The sequence below is a fragment of the Schistocerca americana genome, chromosome 5, assembly GCF_021461395.2.
Source record: "Schistocerca americana isolate TAMUIC-IGC-003095 chromosome 5, iqSchAmer2.1, whole genome shotgun sequence".
NCBI classification, from domain to species: domain Eukaryota; kingdom Metazoa; phylum Arthropoda; class Insecta; order Orthoptera; family Acrididae; genus Schistocerca; species Schistocerca americana.
Window position 1 is genome coordinate 611,962,986 of NC_060123.1, and position 22,415 is coordinate 611,985,400.

Consider the following 22,415-nt stretch of genomic DNA (forward strand, 5'->3'; position numbering starts at 1 on the left):
TTGTTTTGAGAATTGCCTACACGGTGGTGGATGGGATCCCCTGACCAGAGCGAGCATAGCAGCAATACGCTAGTAAGCAAGCAGCAGAAGTTGTGTCCAGTTGCGTGAAAGACGGGTAAGAAATCCCGCCTAGTGCGAGTCACGCGCTGTGATACGCTGTCTACTCGCGGAAGGAATAACACCGAAATTTTTACGCGGATCGAAACTGTTTACGGCGAAGGTGTTACAGAATGTGTGTTCTTAAGAAAGAACAAATGTTCATAACGAACTGAGGAGTGGCACTACCATTCTAACTGTTGGTACAAAAATCGAGGAAACTTCATGAAGACCACCGATTGACATTGGAAGAAATTTCTGCAATACTTGCACAACTCTCCTCAACTTTCTGATGACACTCTCTTTCAGAAACGCAGGGATACCGGAAACGGCGCGCAAGATGAATCCCAAAACCGCCGATAGAGCAGCACAAGAAACGTCATCAGCGCCCGCAAGTTTCTTGGGCTAATTGAGTGAGAAGGTGAGGGTTTTCTGAGCGTTGTTGTGACTAGAGATGAAACGTGGATGGCTCATTATATCGTCGTCACGGTGCCACCACACGAATTTCCATCGTCCAAAAAATTCAAAAATACAATTTCTAGTAAAAATCATAGCCTTAGTGTTTTGGGACCGTAAAGGCATCATTTGTCGAATTTACGCGTCAGGGTGAGACATCAATTCGCACCGATATTGAGAGTTTCTAAAAACTCAAAAGCACAATTCAGAACGAAAGGAGAGGAATACTGACGAGAGAAGTGTGCTTGTCGCAGTACAGCGCCCGCCCTCCCATAGCCTTAGCTCTTGGACTCTATTAGCATGTTTCGGCAACCCACCCTCTCCATTTATTCCCAAGATTTGGCGTCTTCATATTGTCATCTTTTCACCTCCCTGAGTGGTATTAAATGATCACCCGACGAGCAGGTGCAGAAAGAGGTTAGTGCGGAAGGAACTGGGGGGAGGGGGAGGTGATTGGTACAAAGAAGCTTGTGCGACTGCTCACCACATGCATTGAACGAGATACAGATTATGTGGAAAAATAGTCAACAATTGTATCAACAATATCCTGTAATTTTTTTCGAATACACTATTTCTAAAACAAAAAAAATCTACTACAGTTTCTGAAAATTCTTCTGGATGAGCTTGAAAGTGATGGTTTGTTTTGAATTTAGATGCTATTTATGTGTTGAATATTCATGTGCAAAGTCTCGTAGCAACTGATTGAACATTGCAACAAGAAATGGCGTTCGTGGTGACGTTCTCTTCACGGCGTTTTCTCCCCGGCAGTAAAGAATCTCGCATACAGTATCTTCTAGCATAACTAGCAACGAACAGTTATGAATGGAAAGCCACACACACTCCTAAACGAAACAGCGTTTTCGTGCTTTTTTTTTTTGTTTTTTTAAGTAACAGTAGCAGAATGGCAGGCGTTTTGGCCGACGCTTTATGCAAATTGTCAGCTGAGGGAGGAGTTCCACTTCCATGAATCAGCAGCGGGATCAATCCCTAATAGTTTGGTTTGTTTAGCGAGTGTCGGATGTAATTACCCAAGAGGGCAGGGGGTGCTATTGTAGAGGGGAGGCGTGTCGCTTTTGCTTCAGACGGAGCAAAGATGGCGGCGGGCTGCTCCCCGTATTGAGCGTATCGATTAGCAGCGCGTAGGGGTTGACGACGGGGTGGGGGTGTGGAGGGGGAGGGTTGGCCTAACGCCCTTAGCCAGTTTCGGCAGAGGCGCAGCGTCATAGTGTGACTGGAGACCGGGCAGTGCACATCGACAACAGCAGCAGCCACAGCCATGCTGATAAACTTAGTCAAGGATTCTGTGCTCCAGTGTTTCTGCCACACTTGTCGGGCTCCGCTTCCAGCAGCAGGTATCAGTCGCCTCTAATTCTCGTCTTTGGTGCTCCATTTCGCTTTTACTGGAATTTTGCTAATATCCTCCGGGGCGACGTCTAACTTGCTCGATGGTTGTTCTAGCCCATCGTCGGTCAGCGCCTATCAAGAAGGCGAAGAACAAACCTCGTTCCAAGCAACCCAAGAAAGTGAAATTTATCAGTAAGTATTGGCTACTACTTGCCTGTTTCACCTTTCTTACCCCGTTTACGCTTTGCTTCATAGGCTGTTGGTTGTTCTGAAAGAGTGGGTGGTGGGTTGGTCATGGATTTAGTCCATGTCTAGATATCTAGGCGCTCGCAGCTTTTTTTTTTTCCTGCCTATTGTTATCAGACTTGCCACGAGCATATATTCGTATGTTGTTCGACAAAATAAGAGCTTGATTTTTACGTGAACAGGGGTTTTGCTATTTCTTGGTCGTGATTAAGAATGCTCGTTAGCGTTCGGAATCGTGGAGGAAACATAAATGTTATGTCGTAGAACGATCTTGGAAAGGAAAAATCTCCAGCAACGTCGTGTATCTTTCCTTCCCCCATTATCGATTCAGGTGAAGGTAATGTGAAATTCATGAGCCAAACCGCATTACTGCAGTATCGAGCTAATGACCCCCGCTGGTTACTGGCGTATGCGAAAAGCATAAATGGCACTCATTCGAGCTTTTTAAATTGCCATCAGATTGTGTTAACCGTTCCTCAACTTTCGGGCATTGAGCGATGCCTTCTTTTGAAAGAATGGACATAATGCCGATGCGCGTGTTGAAATTCAACTTTGTGTAGATAAATGTGATGTAAAGAAAAATGTAGCCAAACTTTGTCTGTTTCCGTTTCTTCAATCTGTAATCCTTACATTTTTGTCTTAACCTACAGTAAAATAACGCCTAGGGCTGCAGAAATAACTTAACTGAAACCACAGCTCACAAAATCCGATAACTCGTGTCACATTGGGCATTAGAGTTAGGCTCTTATAGGAAAGTAGTCTGCCGCCGAAGAAGATTGTATTTGGCAAAGGACAAAATTGTCGATCGAGGAAAACATACCCAAGAGGGTAAAGCTTCCCAACGATGTGGTCGCATACTTGGTTGGCTGAGCTTCAACAAAACACCGCGTAGACGCCCACTTTTGGCCCGAATGTCTTGTCATGGCAGCAGTGACAGGTCTCGCAACAATACTAAGAGCCTGAAGAAGGCCTAAAAAATCCACAGGGTACAGTTCGAACTAAAGTGGTCAGGATCTGTGCAGTCTCTTTTTCGCATATCTTTGAGATCATAGGGTGCTCTTTTTAGTGTGGATCAGTAAAAATCTGAAGGGCAAATGTGATACTATCAGCGAAATATAAAGAAGTAAATATCCAACTTGGTGCAGGCCTTACTTTTTGACGCAACTTCGGTGGCTTGCGTGTTAATTTTCGCTGCTTACTTTGATCATACGGCGGTTAATTTGCCTTCAATAGGTAGAATGGCCCCCATTTTAGACCCATCTAACGCACAAAACTCTGATTACCATGGGAATCTAACCCAGGACTAAGGCGTTTGTAGCCAGTGATGCTAACCACGGAGGCAGGTACAAGGGAAGTGACTTTTTCCCAAGGCTAATAAAAATACTGTTATGTCGCTGAAGACCTCATCAAACGTGTTGTGAGATGATTACATGCTGTGTGAATTTCTGACAACAGAGAGACTTTATCGCAATCACTCAGCTCGAGAGGGATAATTTGATATGTGTCGGCACCACATTGCTTCCAGTGGTTGCACGAATCTCTCTCTCTCTCTCTCTCTCTCTCTCTCTCTCTCTCTCTCTCTCTCTCTCTCTCTCTCTCTCTCCCCCCCCCCCCCCCCCCCCCCCCCCCCCCCCCCCCCCCCCCCCCCCCCCCCCCCCCCCCGTCCTAATCCCTTGTAGATAAAACATTGCACTACGAAAATTGGGTGTGTAGCTTTTAAGGATTGACGTGCCGCATTTGACATATCTTGAAACGCTGTTAAGGTTTGGCCGCGGTCCATCGTTGTCCACATATAACTCAACTGTTAGTCGTGAAGTGTACCGCCACTGCATCCGACGAATGCATCGCCCCAAGATGTTCTAAAATTTCGGAAGGCTATGTGATGAAATTTAAGATGATGGCATATGAGGAAGAAAATCTGTTTCTGGAAGGGGAGAGGGTGGTTTCTTGATACAGCGACCTTTAAGAAGTTGATCCGCACAGCATCATTGCAAGGAATGCTTAGCTAGAAAATATGACACTGTCATGTCAGTTTTAATGGGACAATAAACTTTATTCCTTCTGTCATCGAATGGCGTACGACCAAGATAATCTGAAGATCCTCGAGCAGTAAGAATACTTTGTGTTAATAGTAGCACTTTAGGATAAGTGGATGACATGCATGAAGTTAAACAGCGATGCTAGAAACTGTTGTTCAGATAAGACTAGCTTCTGGTATCGTTTTCAGTGACAGCATCTCTATTAAGCTCTTTCCATGGGAAGCCAAGTTTCAGTTGTCATGAAGTATAGTGTTGTTAGCATCTAAAATGTGTCCTATGAGGGCACTTGTCCGTTCGTTGTCTATATCGCTAGATCTTATATTGTTGCGCAAGCACAATTCTTGTAAAAATAGTTCTGATTTGGGCACTGCACCATTCCTTGTTCGCCATTGCAGGAGAAAACGGGTAAAGACTTGTTTACTAGTCCATATGAAGAAATTAATCGTGTTGATATTCGAATTGCCGGTTGTGTGTTGCCGCCAACATCCGTCGTCTTTTCCTTGACCATTTCTTGACCGCTGAAGTCTTTGATGTTACTTCTCAGAATGCGTTCAATAGCACTCATTTATAACCGTCTTTGCCGTGAAAGAGGCAGCTAGTGCTGTGTTTTTACCAATCATGGTTTCAAGTCGCAGTTGTGAGATAATTACCAACACTTAGTGCCGAAAGATTTCTTAATGTTCACTGCCCGGAATGGGCTTCTCAAGAATTTTACGTCCATGAATACTCTTGGTCCTACTGTGCAAGGATTGGCTTGCCTTGTATCTGTGGAACGATGTAGGAATGACTTCGCTGCCGGCCCACACTTTGTATTTCAAGCCATTACGAGAAATGTAGTGCATCAAAATCCTTCTGCTTTTCTGCGAACACTGCGCTATTTGCCTCGCCGTCCTCAGTGATATTCCACCATAACCAGTTTGGAGGTAACTGAGTTTGAACTCGAACACGAACTTACACAAGAAGAAACACACAATTTGTGATGTAGTGCAAATACACATGACCTTCAGAAGCCACGCCTGATTCTAGCGTTACGTAAGAGTCAAGTCGATGGCCTATGAGCGATTTCATCGCCACATGTATTGATCCCACCTGTCGGTTAAATCCATTGATATACTGTGGCTATCCAGGCCGCTTGCAACCTGCACTAGATAGTGCAAATACGCTTACATTTTGTTAAGCCCGTCTCAGTAGACTTTTTTTGTTTCTAGTTTTCGCCTCGTATAGCTAAATACGTACGCATGCGTACGCTAAGTCTCAGGGAGACAAGCTTAGTCAGACATGCCGTCTTGCCCCTCCCAAACAAGTGTCCGGTGGCGACGCAACGTCGCGCCGTCGCCGTCGCACGGTGACGTCATGGCCGCACCACAGACGAAGCGGCACCACCTGCGCTGGCTCCCAATCGATAGTGGGGCGCATCTCACGCCACGGCAAGGGCGCAGTGCTCGACAGTGGCAAAGTGTGGGGACAGCCTACTGCGGCTCGTAGACGCCCACTATAAACAGATATTTCCATGCCCTTTCCGTGGCTCCAAATTGCTTTAAAGGCGTGAGCCTTGTGCAGAAACAGATTTCTCTTTTAATGCTTATAGAACGAAGTACTTACGATGTTTGTATAGCTTCCATTACATGAAATTTCTGAGAACTAAAAATACCTTTCAGCCAATAAGCACCTTTGGATAAAGGAATTAACGATTGTTGGGGAATTGAAATAATGTGGTGATAAAATGTCATTTAGTTACCAGTCTGGCACTGGCCATAGGTGGTTTAGAGAAACAGGAATCCTAAAATCTTGATGAACTAGGGGTCTTCCCCCAAATCATCTTCTCCAGTTTTTTTGTTTTGATATCATTTCTTTTAAGTAGTAAGCGTCATTATATGCTTGAGACAGTCAGCAGCATTTTGTGGTTGTATGCCCTTCCAGGAATGACCATTCTCCCTGGGATGTAAACTGTATACTTGATGTGTGTATCTGGAGTAGATTGATGGAAAAGGGTGAGAAGGTATTCTAATTGTTTGCGGAGCATGTGTGTGAGGTGGGATAGCCTAGTATTTGCCTAGTTGGATGTGGGAAACCAACTAAAAACCTTTTCTAGGCAGGCTGGTTCACCGGCCCTTGTCATTAATCAGAAGTGATTTCGGTTTGGGGCAGGCTCGCCAGCCAGTATCCCAGAAGCAGAGCTTTAACGTGCTACAACAATATTTGTGTAAATAGCATTATCAGTAGTGGTAGATATCTGTGGTCCATTTCGAAAGAATCAGTCAATATGACTAATTAAAATTGTGCCACAGAAGGTGTAGATTATGCATCATATGGGCAATGTCTTGCACAATGGCTGCAAGAGAGCTTTCATATAAGGAAAACCAATATAATGCTCCAGAAAGGACACTCCTCCCAAACATTTCATAATAAATTTAGTATGTGTAACAGTAGTCGTGTCCATCACAAACTGCCAAAACAACATGGTAGATGATATCTGAAGCCCTGCAGTATTATATATTGAAGCAGAAGTAATGGTCACCCTTACATTTTAATTTACACTTGTCAGAAGCCTGCATACTTTTCTGTGGGTAGATAACTGTACACACAAGACCTCATTTTGCTAAAGTTAAATCATATTAGTTCCTCTTTGAGAAAGTATTTTTGGTGCACTTATGATGGGGAATTATTTAGTTTTCCCAAGTCATTGTGAATAGCTGTTGCTTTTTTTTAAATTGAACTGCCACATGGCTGCTACTGTTCACCCCGAGGACTTCCTGTCTTCAGGTCAGTGCAGTGAACTACTTGGTTCGCTAAAGTAATCTTTCTCATTATTTATGCACTTTTTTTCGAAGTAATTACTTTAATCTTCATGTAATTCTGCTGTACTGTAGGTGGAATCTATTTATTACTAGTTTTAGGTTCATTGTGCGTCGAGTCAAGTCGGTATATGAGGCAGTTTTGATAATTCTCTCTACCATCTTACCTTCAGGTATGCGTAGTAGAAAATAAAATTTTGAGTGCTGTTTATCTCGAGGTGTAAATGCAGTTAGCCTACTATCAGATAAATCATCAGAACTCATCTGATAGCCAGATTTTGTACTGTGGCTCCCCACTGGTGACAGGCTTGTAATAGCACAGTTCTCATTGGTGACTTCCAGGCAAATGCATTACTGACCAATCCATAAAAAAATTGCTGATTTCTGCTTCAGCTGGTGCATGCAATTTCTGTAATAACTTAAGGGAAGTACATAACTAGGAGTGGCATGCAGCCCTGTCAGTGCCAGCACTTGTGGGGTCCCTGTCCCAGTTGTATTCTCCACTGATATGACAGAAAACTTGTGCCTGGTGTCATTGTGTCATCTGTGATATCTGTGATTAAATGCACTGTCCAAAGTTTAGTGCTTTGGATGTGTTGCGCAGAGATTCACCACAAAGTGAATATTAAAGATAAAATACACATAGGCCTATATATGCTCTTTTTTTTTTAATTGCAAAGGCATAGTAAAATATAGTGATACAGCACCTAGCTCCAACTGTAGCCTTTAGTAAGTTATTCATTTTCTACCTAGAACTGCTGCACAAATAGACATACTTCAACTATTGTGTTGTACATGCAGTCAAAATTTCTTCCCAGGCATTACTTGATTTACACAGATATCAGTAAAGATTTTTCTTTGCTGTACTGACCTGCTGAGAATGAAGCCCTCAGTTAATTTGAAGTTGCCAGGATGTACTGGTAATTGTTAAATTGCCAGTGTTTCTTGCTTTGATGCTGGTTACTTGTGAGAAGTAATTAAGTTGGAACAATTGCAAATCTAAACGTTGTTCTGACATCAGCCTATATTTCAAAGTATGGTTAACATGCGTAACTTGTACTGATTGAAGTTTTATAATGTGGAGTTTTGTGGAATATGGAGGAATTATATTGGTTTTCCATATATGAAAGCTCTCTTGCAGCCATTGTGTAAGACATTGCCCATATGATGCATAATCTACATCTTCTGTGGCACAATTTTAATTAGTTATATTGATTGATTCTTTTGAAATGGACCACAGATATCAACCACTACTGATAATGCTATTTATTTACACAAATTTTGTTGTAACTATTTTAGAACAGACAAGTCCATCTCCAGATGGCTGTTCACATCAAGATACACAATTGTTGTGTACACAAGCTTTTGGCCCTTTGTTTTTCTCTGGTGGTGAGAGGTTCTTGGGATGGTGGTACCTCCAAAAATCCTGTGTCATTTTGTTTGTATTCATGAAATAATGTGCAGTGTATGCAGCACTTGTTTGCTTTGTATATAACCACATTGTGGAAAGCAATGCACACATGTAAGTTTTCGCCATTTGGGTAAATGTGAACAACTATCTGAAAATAAACCTCTCAATTTGAAACTGGTTATAGTGCGAATTTGTGTGAATGAGTAGCATTTTCAATAGTGGCTGTTTGCTGTCTTACTCTTTTGAAGGAGTCAACCTATGGTTTGCACACAGCCAAGGTCTGTGTCAGTTGTAGGTGAATGGCGTCTTCGTTTGTATTTGTTAGGAAAGAATTAGTTGAAAGGTATGATAATTCTCTGTTTTAGGAAAGTTATTTCGTCAAAATTCCTTTACATTGTTTACTATTAATTTCCTGGACCGTTTCAAAGTTGGCTTAATGTATAAATTTAATGAACATAATGCATATCCGATAGTTGCTCAGACAGTTTGTCATGAAGTAAGTTAGAGGACTATGAATTCCATCTGCAGGAAATTGCAGCTAGAATGACTTACAAATTAAGTCATTACCAATCTGTGTATAGGAGAGGGGTAGGAGGAGAATCGTGTGAGCTTGAAGGTAGTGGTAGCGTTCTCGCTTCCCGAGCGGGGTCCCAGGTTTGATTCCCGGCGGGGTCAGGGATTTTTCCTGCCTCGAGATGACTGGGTGTTGTTGTGTCGTCTTCATCATCATTCATCCCCATTACGGTCGGAGGAAGGCAACGGCAAACCACCTCCATTAGAACCTTGCCTAGTAAGGCGGTGCGGGTCTCCCGCATCGTTCCACTATGCTCTGTAAAGAAGCATGGGACTTCATTTCCATTTCAAACATAGTGTTGTGGAGGGGTTATGTCAGATAATGCTGTGAGGATGACATGGTCTGTTTAATAAAAGTACTTCTATGTAAGGCCCAGTAAATACCCCATTGCATCAATGGATTTGTACTTACCAACTTGTAAACTCCAGTTAATTTTGGAACACCAACAGAGCCCCAAATTGAACTGGCCATTTTAAGAAACTAAATGTCAAATTGAATTATTCGTGATGACAAATGAACTTAATTGCTGTTGATTGTGATTAAGAAGTTGTTAGTGTTATTCTCTATCACAATATTATTAGATAAATTTGTTGATCCTCTTTAATAGTTTTTATTGTGCATAAAATTGAAACAAATCAGCAGAACACCTGGAAGCACACCATTAATAATCATGCCAAGAAGAACTGAGAGACACAGGTTTTTTTTTTATGTAAACTAGTTTTATTAATTTCTTGTGTGTTAAAAGTGAAAAACAAACTGTTCGCCTGTTTTCTGTGTTTCCTTTTATCTGTTAAAATAATTTTAACAGCAGTTATTAAAATTCCTTGGAAAATGGGGAATTTTGCATAAGAGTAGTGTAGAGTAGATACCACAGTTCTGTTGTAACACTATTGTCTCAGGATGAAAAGTGGAGAAAACAGTTAATTTCTACAGATGTTATACTTCCACCTTTTTCATACATTATTAGATATTTGATACTACTACAACATTAGCTTCTCTTGCAAGACCTTGTAAGACTGTTTCCCATGTGGGAACATGAATAGCAAAGCTTAACATTTTTTGTTAGCTTCATAGATAGTCTGTGCATGAGAGGATTTACTCCATAGTCACACTCAGAAAATTTTATTTTTACTTTGTGACTAGTTGTACAAAAATAATGGATGTCATGTGTGAGCAGGACATGTGACACTGAAGTGTTGTTTTTGTAGAACTACAAATATATTTAAATACTCCATGAATTTTTTCATTCCACAGCTACAGAAATCAGGTGCCAAGAGAGGTCGAAGGGTGGTTTGGCTTATGAAGTTATATTAGCTGACCCTGTTACGGATACACCCCCAAAAAGACCAACTTCTCCCAAGAGCACATCTGCTGAAAACATAGAGGAGAAGTTAAAAGCAGCTGAGGAAAGGAGAATGGTAAGCTATGTTTATCTGAAGTTAATGTGAAAGCCGCAAAATATAAGTAAACACTTTTTGTGAGATAAACTTAAGCATGAGAGCCAAAATAATTGTGAATCTCTGATGGGGTAACTGTGTGTGTGAGTGAGTGAGAGACTTAACACCACACTGTCCAAAAAGTTCAGAGACTGATTTTTAACTCTGTTGTATAAGTGATGCCAGGGCATTAACTACTGAACAAGCGTGCAGTCGACCATTCAGCTGTGAACAGACAATGTACAACCATAGTGCAATGAATTTTCAATAAATGAAGTATTAAAGATAGTCTCGAGAATCTTTTGAAGAACAGAAAGGTGTGTGTGAAGTTTGTCGTACTTGTCTTGAATCCTGTACAAAACTGACTGTGTGGACACCTGCTGCACTTGGAAGTAAAAAATACAGACAAAAATCATTATGGGTGATGAGACTTTGTGTCATTATTACGAATGTACCACAAAAGGACAAAGTGCAGAACTTCACATGAAGGATCAGTCATTTGATGATGGAAGACATTTGGACCATGTGATGTCAGCTGAAGAATGTGCTAAATGACTCTACTAATTGTTTCTTATGGTTGTATGACCATTCTGTGCATTTTACTCAAATGGCTGGAGACAGAACAACAACTGAAGCATTAACCACCATATTAATTTTTTTTTCTTATCCATTCTCTAAACTTTTTGGACTGGTAGGGTGTAGTATCCTGTTGCTGGAGTATGTGTGGTGCACATGTGTTACAGTTATATATGATATATATTCTAATGTTTCCATATCTGTGTTCTTTTAGTCTTTAGAAGCAAATAAAATGGCTGCCTTGGCAGCTAAAATGTCGAAGATTGAAGAAGCATCAAGGAAGAAAGATGAACAAGCAAACACATTCATTCTACAGACACGGGAAGCACTGGAACAGAAAATGGAAACTCACGTTGAAAAGAGAGAGGCTTACATAAACGATCTCAAAGCAAAGCTTAAAGATCATGTAAGTGCAATGATTGCCATACACAAAGAAGCTGTACATAATGTTTCACAGCTTACAAGCTTAATATTTGAAAGCATTTTTCTGAGTACATTATTTTCATGTATTTTTTATTTTTCTGTGTAGTTGGAGAGTGTGGAGAAAACAAGACTGAGTCTGGAGCAACAGACAAACGAAGTTAAGTCAGCTGTAGAAGAGAAACTAAAGACTGCAGCAGCACAGAGGGATGAGAACATCAAGAAAATGTTGGAGAGGCTTAGGGAGCATGTGAGTTAACACTGCTGAATGTCAGCTATAAATTTTTCAGTGTTTTGGCTGTGTCGTTATCAATGTTGATGCTTGTTCAGGAGCATGCCTAGATATCGTGCACAAATTTTCAAAAACAAAATTATTGCTAAATGTTTATGTTAAAAATAATAATGTTAGGCATCTTGTTTCAGCAAAGTAATGTTTATCTGTTAAAATGTTTAGTTTCTTGGTGGTAATAATTTCACAAGTCACTGGATAAAACACGAATTACGGTTCCACTTCAGATACAGTCCTGCAATTTGTGATTGTTTGTAAAATTCTAAACACCAGTGCTCAGCTGCTTAGTAATAGTTTGGGAAAAGTATTGTTAACAACAAGTAACACAGATTGTCAAGTGCTTGTGATTTTCAAGGAGTAAATTTCATTTTTAATGAAAACTAAAATAAACTGTAAGGTCAGTTCCAGATGAAGTAATATAAACTGTGAACTGAAGGATAGTTATTTGCAATTGCGAAGTTATTTGAAAATTTTTTGTGGGGGTTATAAATAATTGTGCATAAAAATAGTTCTACTTCCCTTTGTAATTTTGCCCTTCTATTATCAAATGCCAATGATGGCCTGTTTACATAAGCTTACAGCTGTACAAGGGGTTATTGCTAAGTTCTGATTATCAACCTACAAAGAATGTAATAGTTTGTGTTGATTTACTATTATTAATCCTTCTCTGCATAATCACCATCCAGATTAATACATTTTCCTAGCATTTCTTGACATTGCAAATATATTTGTAGAAGTCTGCAGATTTTGCATTGATGTGCCCTTACACTTCACTAATAACTTGTTCTGTTTTCAAACTGGTGACTATGCAACGGATTCATTTCTGGGAACAAGAAAAGTAGCTGGATGTGAGAGTGGGAGACTAAATTGGATGCCGCAGGATCTTGAAGCCACATGAGATTTTGTCATCTGCAACATGAGTGAGCTGTTGCATTGTAAGCCACAAGATGTTCATCTCTCCAGAGTCTATTAATCGTAGTTTTTCCAGAAGAATGTTGTAGTATCTGCCAGTGATAGTGTGATCCTTAGCAAGGTAATGTGCGTGGGTGACTACACAGCAGCCATAAAAATCTGAAAGTGTGATCTTCACAGCCAACTTGTGCCCTTGGCTCATCTGTCAGGGACATACCTCCAGTTTGGAGACACTTCGCCACGTCACAGTAGTGTCATAAGATGGGCAGTCATTTCCATAACCAGTAGACATCTCATTGTCGATCTTAGTTCTGGCACTCTATGAAGAAAAGAGGAAAAAAATTAACTGAAAATTTCATGATTATAACATAATAATTTCAGAGTGATAATTAAAACTTCTAGATACCCCCTTGTAATGGAAGGCTGAAATTTTTAAGTCTAGAGTTCACTAATCTAAATGGTGGTCAATGTAGTTGGTGATTAGTGAATACGGGCCAGTATGCTACAGTTTGTTCGAAAATAATGACACTGATACAGTAATTTCGATATGAATAGGAGCTTGTCAGATTTGTCCCCTGCTCTGAAAGTGAGCGTTACATTACTTGCCTTGCCTTACATCCAGTCTATATCATTTTTAGTAAACTGCAGTATTTTTCGCAAGGTACCTGCTGAGCAGTTGGTAAGGGCTGCTTCTTGTTCTGCAGTTCAGTGTCGTATTGTTTCCATGAAGTACAATATAGAGTATACAGTATTTCTAACACTTGTTAAAATTTTACTGTCAGAAGAGCAGTAAATAAATGATCAAATATAAAATTATGAATATAATAGAATGTGAAAAGTAATTAGTGAATTGCCACTATTTCCATAAATATCAGTCAGATAAGAAATGTTTAAATGGAAAAAATCTGGGCTCTGCTGTAGAAAATTTTCCCGCAAATAAAATGTTTCTAGATAATGGAATTATATTCTTGTTTGGTGAAAACTGCTTTTTGGTTTCCTTATTGCTGAAGCAAGCTGTCTTAGCATTTGAACATTACTGAATGAATGTTGCATGTTATTTGTGGACTTAGTATTGAGTCTGATGTAACCAGGAGGACCATGTAGAACGAGTGCGCAATGGTATGCAGGAGAAAATAACTCAGCTTGAAAGTCAGATCCAGCAAAAGTTAGATCTGGCACAACAGAGACGTGAGGAAATGGAAAGAGAACAGCTGGAGAAACTGCGTAATCACGTAAGTAATTCATTGGTATATGTCTCAAAAAGTAATTATTTGTTCTTAATGATGTATATATGTTAGTGGCATTTCTGTGGAAAGAACTGTACATAAATTCCGTTTGAGGCAAATGAAAATGTCTTACTTTCTATTGTCAATACTTCAATATATTTTAGGGTTCTTGGAAAGTCTAGTGGTGTAATACGTAGAATGTTCTGGCAAACTGCCTGTGTGATAATTGTACCATTAACTTAGGTGTTATAGATTTGTTTGGGCTGAATCACTCCCCTTACTTAATATTGGGTGTAGTTTTTGGATAGCATAGAATTCAGTACAGTGTTATTTAGGTGACTAATCTATTATGTAGACAATTAAATCTACTTAAAAATATAACCTGTGAAAGGGCATGCACTATCATTGAAAACAGCTTGCAAATTGTTTACAAAAGTATTTTGTAGGGGATTTGATTTGTTACAGATCTTTGTCTTTGTGAATTATTCTTCTAGTATATGCCCCCCCTTGTAACTTTAATGTATACTAACTTTACCTTACACCAGGTATTTTCTTATGCATGTTCCTAACTAATTCTGTTTTGAAATTAGTTGAAAGTTGTGATCTTTCATTTGGTAATGTGTTTTGCACCTCTGCACCATGTATGGACTTTGCATGTTCTCAAATCTGTAACAGAATCTTGTGAAGCTTGCGGAGGTTCAACAAGTAAACGAGAATCAAGGCAAGAAGGTGCAGGAGAGACTAAAGGAACGTCTAGAAATAGCAGAGTTAAACCGTGAAAAGGAGATACAAAAGAAGCTTGAAATCGTCAGAGAAAATGTACGTCATGATGTATATTGAATTTTCATTAGCTTGCATGTACAGTTTGCATGCTTTTAATGTTCAGCTTTACTGTGTTATTTCTTAACAACTTTTATTATTCTGTGTCTGCATGATAAAATCTGGTGTATTTGTGAGTGTGTATGTTTGGTGGTGGTGGTGGTGGTGGTGGTGGTGGTGGTGGTGGTGGTGGTGGTGGTGGTGGTGGGAAAAGACACCGTTAACAACTTCAGTGACATAGCACAGGTTCCTATAATACCAGAAACCATAATTTATGCATATTTCTTAAGAAAACCTGTATTTGCAAATTTCCTAATAATCTTAAATGGAATGGTTTCGTATTTGGAAACATTTTCTGAGGTGAACTCTTATTTGACCAGAAGAGGGCACAGAATCCATATAATACTGTAATTGAAGATTTAAAAAAAAGTTATTGGTGACAAGAGTAGGAAATTGTATTGATGCTGATATTAAAAAAAAAAATAAATAAAAATCTTTGCTTAAATACTAGCTATTAAGATGTGTGTTACTTTTCACAGGACTTGAGCTAATGTATTTTGTGTAAAAAGTCAAACATTCATGAGAATGTTAGTGTGTAGATTGAACCCCATCAGTCTGTCTTTGTTAGCATCCATGTGTGTGGCTGCTCGATTGAGATGAGGAGGATTGAATGAATATTTATTAAAACTTATGTGGAGGTCTCGTTTGTCCTGATAATAGGTAGCAAAACTTTGCATTTGAATGTGGGGAATAAATCTTCCAGTAAAGGTGAGGTTTGCATATGTTCAACCCTTCTGCAGTCAGCTGATTTGGAGTGGTGTGTGCTAAAAATGTCATGCGTATTTATACCGTTATGCTACATTCCATTTAAATTGGTATATTTCACACAGTATTCACTTTAAAAATATGAAAAAAATACCACTTATCCATAAAAGTATGTAGAATATTATGGCTTACACAGATTATGATGATGTTTCAAATGGATTTGATTGTGACAGTCCAAGTAAAATATTTTTTTTAATATTATAAATTTGACTTTGATTCTATATATCCAACACTATGCTTCAATTTAAGAAGGCTAACTACAGTCCATAGGATCTACACACATTTCCGAGTAAAATGACATGAGGGATATGAATTTTGTGTTATTATTTAGAAAGATAATTATTTATTACAGAATTTCCATGGGTACAGTATGACTTAGCATTTGTGTTTAGGAAAACATTCACCATGCAACCCCTTATTACATCTATTACAAACAGTTCTTGACCTTCTTTTCCTTCCCTCACTAGTACACACACACACACACACACACACACACACACACACACACACACACACACACAGCATCTTGACTTTCTTCTCTGGAAGTTTCCTCAAACCCGGAGAACCACGAATTGGATGTTTTTCTTGCAGCCATCTGAAAAGGCTTCAATTACCTTTACAGTATATACATATCTGTAAACAACTTGCCTTCCTTCATTATGCTCTTTGTATAATATGTAAGAGTTGAGCACCGTTCTTGACATTATGTTAAGAGCTGCCTTCTTCCAGTAACAGTGAGTTCGCCTTTCATCCAAATACACGTACAGCATTGTCGGATGTGTGTATTCCACCCATATACTGGCTCTACTGGTGTATTATTTCTGGCTTTTTTACCGTTTTATTTTTATTTTGGACTTCAATGTCACCAGCACCAACTTCACTTGACAGTAAGAGAGAAGAGGTACACAAGACATACTTTTTTTTTTTTTTTTTTTTTTTTTTTCCCAATTCCAAATTTTTTTCTAAATTGCTCTGGCAAATATTTCCTTTCTTTCTTTCTTATAGTGCCAGTGATGTATGTACCTAGTTTATAAAGACTTTTAAAAGTGGTACTGACATGAAAAGTTGTCCACAAAGATATATCCCTTGTTCAAATAATTGCACACAGTAACTTCTGGACAACACAGTAACCTAAGCCATGTCTTGCAATCTCAGCCTTATCTTCTTGGCTTTTGGCACCTCTGTAAGTATAAAACCCACAACAACAATGCGTTTTAGTCACACAGCATCCAGAATTTGATTGCCCATCGGTGGTGATGTTGGTGACGTTTGTTTGGCAAATACTGTAACAGGGAAGTGACATTTAGTGCCAACTAGACTCTCATCAATACAAAGTTGTTCATGAGGGGTGTAATGATGTCTAAATATATTAGCATGATCTACCAAGGGCTGGTACCTGATACATGGATCATAATCAGGATAGCCTGGTGCTGGACATTTCTTACTATCCACAAGACTGAATTTCATAAGATGCCTAAATTGGTGGGCAGAAAACCTTTTACCAAACCATGGAAATGCCTGTGATGGTTTTGTGCTCCAGTATGAGAGCATTGTGGGCCTTTTATTGAGTCCCATATTTAGTAAGCAAGCAATAAAACCTCTTACCTTGGTGCTTGTCACATTCTTCCATTTCTTATACGGTTTGGACAATGTAGCATGTTCAGTTATAAACTGTTTAGTTGAGTGATTTGTTTCAGTTACAATAAGCTGCAGCAACGTTGTAGTAAAGAATAGATAGAATATTTCAATCACAGGAGATCCTGCTGGCGGCATGTTTTGGTCCTGGCAGCCCTTGAAATGGATGTGGTAATGGCTGTAGTGTTTCAGGTGCAATTACTTCAGTGTATTGTACATCTTCCATTTCGTCTTCACTTTCGTTCACATTATCGTCAAGTAGATCACTGTCACTTTCTGAACTGTTGCTACTTTTGCTAAAACACTCCGTATCACTATTACATTCTTAAAGTTCACAAATTTCTTCATCAGTAAGTCCTCTGGTGTGGCTTGGTGTAGGTCGCATTTTTCACAAAAAGTGGAGAAAATAAACAAACTGTAAACGCGTAATGTGAAGAAAAACGCGCAGAAACAATGATGAATAACAGTACCGTGCAAAAACAAGAACGTAGAATGCAATAACAGAATGTAAACATGTGCTGCGAAACACGGCATCAATAAACAAACTATGCAAAAATGGAATAATTGAATGCTAGTATTTCACCGAAATGATGCTCAGTTATTGATAGCTATCAACTTAACACGTAGCTCGAGGCAAAGAGCATCTGTAATCAGCACGCTAACACCATCTAGTGAAGACTAATCGGCTCCCTGACAGTATTAGTGTCAGTAGGGGGTGACAATAGATCGTTACCTTGACAGTGAAAGGGTTAAACTAGTGCTGACAGAAAATATTAAGATAGATTAAATTTTTCAAGCATTTATTTGTACAGAAAAACAGAAAGGTAGGGCACAATATACTTTTAAATGCCTTTAATTTTGTCTGAAATTCAAACTTCACAACATGCTTATTACACGAAGAAAATGTTAATGTAATGCTAGTTTTGGAATTGTGAAAGATCCAATTATAATGAAATATCAAACATTGTGAGCTTAATGTAAATTCTGCAGTTCTGTTTCTCTTCAATTTTCTCTATTGTTGGGTACTTATGTCAGGGTATACTACTCCCTTGCAAAACTTTTGTAAAAGGGGAAAATTCCTGAAATCTATATACTCTAAACAAGGATGTGCTGATTTGAAGTTGCCATAACTGCACTACACAATGGAAGGTAATTCCTGAAGTATCAGATTGCATAGAATTTATCAGAGTTCAAATTACTGAGGAAACTTAAGTGACCACATTTATTATTTCTGCAATAACAGTGCTAATTGTTTCTATGCTTATTCATACTGCATGCCTCTCTAACTGTCCTTGCATGTATTAAATCTTTTTATTGCAATGTGAAGGCTTTGTCAGTTAATAATTTCACAAATATAGTCTTAGACATACTTAAAATCTGTCTTATCAGACCACTTGTCAGTGACATTGCGCTGTTTTAATGTTACTAAATTATTTCCACAATTAGTCAGAACAAATAAACTGTATTTTCACAAGTTCATGCACTGCACGTCATACCAGTAGATCTATCAGCAGTCATTGACAAAAACATTTAATGTTCAGGTGTAAGATACGGAAAATTCGGCTTTAACATTTAATAGTTAATGACAGTTACTACATATTTACATGAATTTAAAAAAAAGTTAATTTGAGATCATAAATACAATGTATTTCTTTAGTGGCCAGTGCAGTATATTAACACAATTTGGATTTAGACATCCATAAAATTCGAGCATGATATATATATCGTGGTCTTTCCACTTCTTAGTAGACAATTCAGTCTGAAATGACTTTAAGGTGTCTGATAATATTCATAAATGCACAGGATTTGTTTGTATTGTCTCTTGGCTCTTGGGCACTTGACTCTTTTTGTCAGCAGACACTGCCAGATCTTAACTTCTTAAACATTTTGCACTAAGTTGATGGTGTCGTCTTTTCCAGGAACGCAGAGCAGAAATGGTTCGGCAGAATAAGGAGCGACTGAGCAGCCAGTCTGAGGAACAGCACACTGCTTCCTCTGGCTAGTTGGCCTTCACACACAGCCTGCCCAGCTCCCTCTTCCCCGCCGAATCAGCAACAGACAAGCTTTCGTCTCGTTCATTGAGCCGCTTCATATAAGAAATAAATACGTTGTGGACACTTCATTTAAAATGATATAGTTAAATGGTGATAAAAATGTCGATTTCCAGCCATAACTTCCCTCTAAATGTTTGTCTACTTTTATGTGTAGTTCATTGTTCAAAAATTTCAAAATAGCAGTGTAATAATCTAAACTTAGCTTCATGTGTAATGGTAATGAAAATACATTGTTGCTTTCCTTGTTTTTATGAAAAAGGCAACAAGCGGCACCATGAGCGATCTCATATAGGGAGAAGATGGTGGCAATCAAATTGCTGGTCCTGCGGATTAAATGTTGAAAATTCACTGCCTTTTTTCACCTCCTTGTATAATGAAAAGGGGCCATTCCAGAGCAGCAGATGATAAAGCATATTTGGAGTTTAGTGAGATTAAATGTTGAACTCCCGCTTTTGAGGTTAACCTGTAAGGTCCCAAGATAATCAGTGAGTGGCCTACATTTGCGTAACTGTGAATTCGTACAGTTTTTCTGTTTATAAATATTTACTCACCTAGCATCATTGCAAATAAGTGTTGTATTGCTTAAATCTGCGAAAATTTATATTCAAAGCCACATACGAGAGTGAGAGAGAGTAATAAAATAAGTAAAGCACGAGCTAGCTTCTGTGATGATTTTATGCTGAAGGAAAAGCATTTGACAAATAACTAAACAATCATGGAGATTTTATTCTCTTAGCCCTATTGAAAATAATTTTTCTGTAATTATTTTGACTATTCAGCAGTATAATTTATGTGCGTGTACTATGTTAAATTTTTCAAAATCTGACTCCAAAGAGAAAATGTTAGTAGTCATAACACCATTACAGATTGATACTAGTAAATGCACAGAGACCACTGCTGCTTTTAAGTGCCATTAATGTCTTGGGAAGGCCTCCAAGTTTTCCATTGGATGTAGTGTCTAGAATTTTTGAAAACACACATTGTAGTAAAGATTCAAGGAGACTGATGGTTTTTCAATCTTCAAAACCTGTCAACTAATCCATCCTTTGTACATTAGTTTAATCTTTACTGACAAAAATTATCACCTTCTAATATTGGCCATTACTAGCTGCCTTGAGAGTTCTTGTCCTTTCTGTATGAGTGAGGAGGAGGTCATTCTCATGGAGTCTGTTTTTGTGTGATTTCTTCAAATGTCTATTTTTGCATACTGTTTTGTAATTTTGCCTAGTTTGAATATTTGGTTTTTCTATTATGATACATTTTGTGCTTAGTCTTAGAAACAACTATTAAAAGCCTGAGCATTAGGTATTGTAGTTAGTAAAACTCAATAAAAAGTTAAAAACATTATTTTGAATGTCTTATTTTGTATTAACCCATTCCTGTTGTTCATAAAAGGGGCTTAGACCTTTCTCTAACATACTTGTTGAGTTTAACGAACTGTCTCTTGTACCACATGTGAGATACAAAAAAACTTTTTGTGTAGAATGGCAGGTATGTTTGGCATGTTTTATCAAGGGATTTAGATACAGTGGTAATTAATTAGGTTTTTTATAACTGGAATAAATGTGTAACTTTTTATGAACTTCTGATGGTACTGACCTATCTTTTTGGTGTATTGTAAAAAGGCAATGACAAAATGTGTAATTAATGCACTGTAGAAACATTGAAAATTTTAGGTCTTCAGTAGTTAACTAAAAAATGTTAACACGGCACAAAGGCTCATTTGCAGCTGATTGTTCGACATTTATATAAGTTTAGTGAAGTTCTTTACCACTAGAAAACTTGTCTTATTTGTCTTTTTAGCAGCTGTATTTTCTCAACATTCCTTTTCCTCCATCTGCAACCCATGTTGCACCAGTCATGCGTGTTTCTGGTTGGTGTTGGTCCTATTTTCTCCATCGTGTGACAATATTTTCCTTGTATCTGCAATAACATCACATACCCGAGTATTACAGACACTGTTTGTAATTCTGAACAAAATTAAATTATTCATGCAGTCCTGATTCTATGTTCAACCATGGAGACGTGTACTCAGTGTCAGGCGCATGTCTGAAAATTTCCTTTATATTGTCCATGGTAAACTGGTATGTATATACAGGCTCTGATCATTGGTTTATGTATACAGTGAAACCTCTAGATAATGGTTTTTAAGTCGCCACGAATTCTGGACACCATACAGAGAAAGACTTCCAGTTGATAATTAGGATCTAACAAAATTTTACCAAGGATATGTTACAGTAAACACAGTAAAGGGTACAAATTAAAAAAGTAGCAAAAAATATTTAAATAATTAAACAGTAAAACACACCTTTTGTCAAACTTTCCCAAAAATCTATGAACTGACAAAACTTGTACATACCTAGAATTGGCCTCTACTTGTTTCATGATAAACAGAAATCATCTTCACTTATCAGCAATGTCCACTACTCAATGAAAACTCTACCAGAAGCATTACATTGCCAACCTCTAACTTCCTGCACTAAACTATCACTACAGGCATTTGCTCAAACTAAAAAATAGAATTGTACGAACAAGACGAGCACAGTGTGCTTAAACTAAGGGAATGACACGAATGTTAACCTCCCTGGACACGGTCTTTCGGTGCCTGTGCAAATCAACAGGACGGAAAATAAAGCATCTACATCCAGTGGCTTAACTGTTATAAAGAGGGAAATAATTGAGTAGGGTTTCAAAAATACAGTTGAGGAACTGTTGGCATAGATGGAATGTAGTACAGAGGAAAATGTAGCACTGTGTATATGTGCTTTTGGTTGGGGATTTTTATTCACTTGCTGCTATTTTTAATGACCCACCCTCTTATTTCTTAAAGTGGGTCTGTATGTGCCACTTGGCTGCTGTTACTGGGTTCGGGGCACGAAGTGGTTGATAATACCACCCTGACTCCTGTCCCCACTCACACCGTTTCCCACCACATCGAGGCAGGCTCCATTTGTTTTTATATCTGTATATTTGTTTTTTATATAATGGAATACATATACCTGTCCTTTTTTCCCCCTAAGGTAAGTCTTTCCGCTCCCGGGATTGGAATGACTCCTTACCCTCTCCCTTAAAACCCACTTCCTTTCGTCTTCCCCTCTCCTTCCCTCTTTCCTGATGAGGCAACAGTTTGTTGCGAAAGCTTGAATTTTGTGTGTGTGTTTGTGTTTGTTTGTGTGTCTATCGACCTGCCAGCGCTTTTGTTCGGTAAGTCACCTCATCTTTGTTTTTTATATATAATATTTGTTTTTTATGTTGCATAGCA

The 22,415-nt window shown here is 38.6% G+C and overlaps 1 protein-coding gene across 4 annotated transcripts in view; it reads left to right on the forward strand.

The window, feature by feature from the left end:
- The window catches only part of LOC124615350 (stathmin-4), a 32,469-nt gene extending 11,969 nt beyond the window's left edge, over positions 1 to 20,500 (forward strand). Inside the window, exons 1-8 of one of the 4 annotated variants that reach the window (XM_047143159.1) lie at positions 1,764 to 1,904; positions 2,011 to 2,088; positions 10,216 to 10,379; positions 11,188 to 11,379; positions 11,503 to 11,643; positions 13,686 to 13,826; positions 14,496 to 14,639; positions 19,019 to 20,500. In XM_047143159.1, the coding sequence (XP_046999115.1) occupies positions 1,829 to 1,904; positions 2,011 to 2,088; positions 10,216 to 10,379; positions 11,188 to 11,379; positions 11,503 to 11,643; positions 13,686 to 13,826; positions 14,496 to 14,639; positions 19,019 to 19,102 (1,020 nt within the window). In that variant the 5' untranslated portion in view covers positions 1,764 to 1,828 and the 3' untranslated portion in view covers positions 19,103 to 20,500. Of the gene's footprint in view, positions 1 to 1,763; positions 1,905 to 2,010; positions 2,089 to 10,215; positions 10,380 to 11,187; positions 11,380 to 11,502; positions 11,644 to 13,685; positions 13,827 to 14,495; positions 14,640 to 19,018 lie in introns of those variants that run through there. The other 3 variants (XM_047143161.1, XM_047143160.1, XM_047143162.1) reach the window with 3 other exon arrangements.
- The last annotated feature ends 1,915 nt before the right edge of the window (positions 20,501 to 22,415 follow it).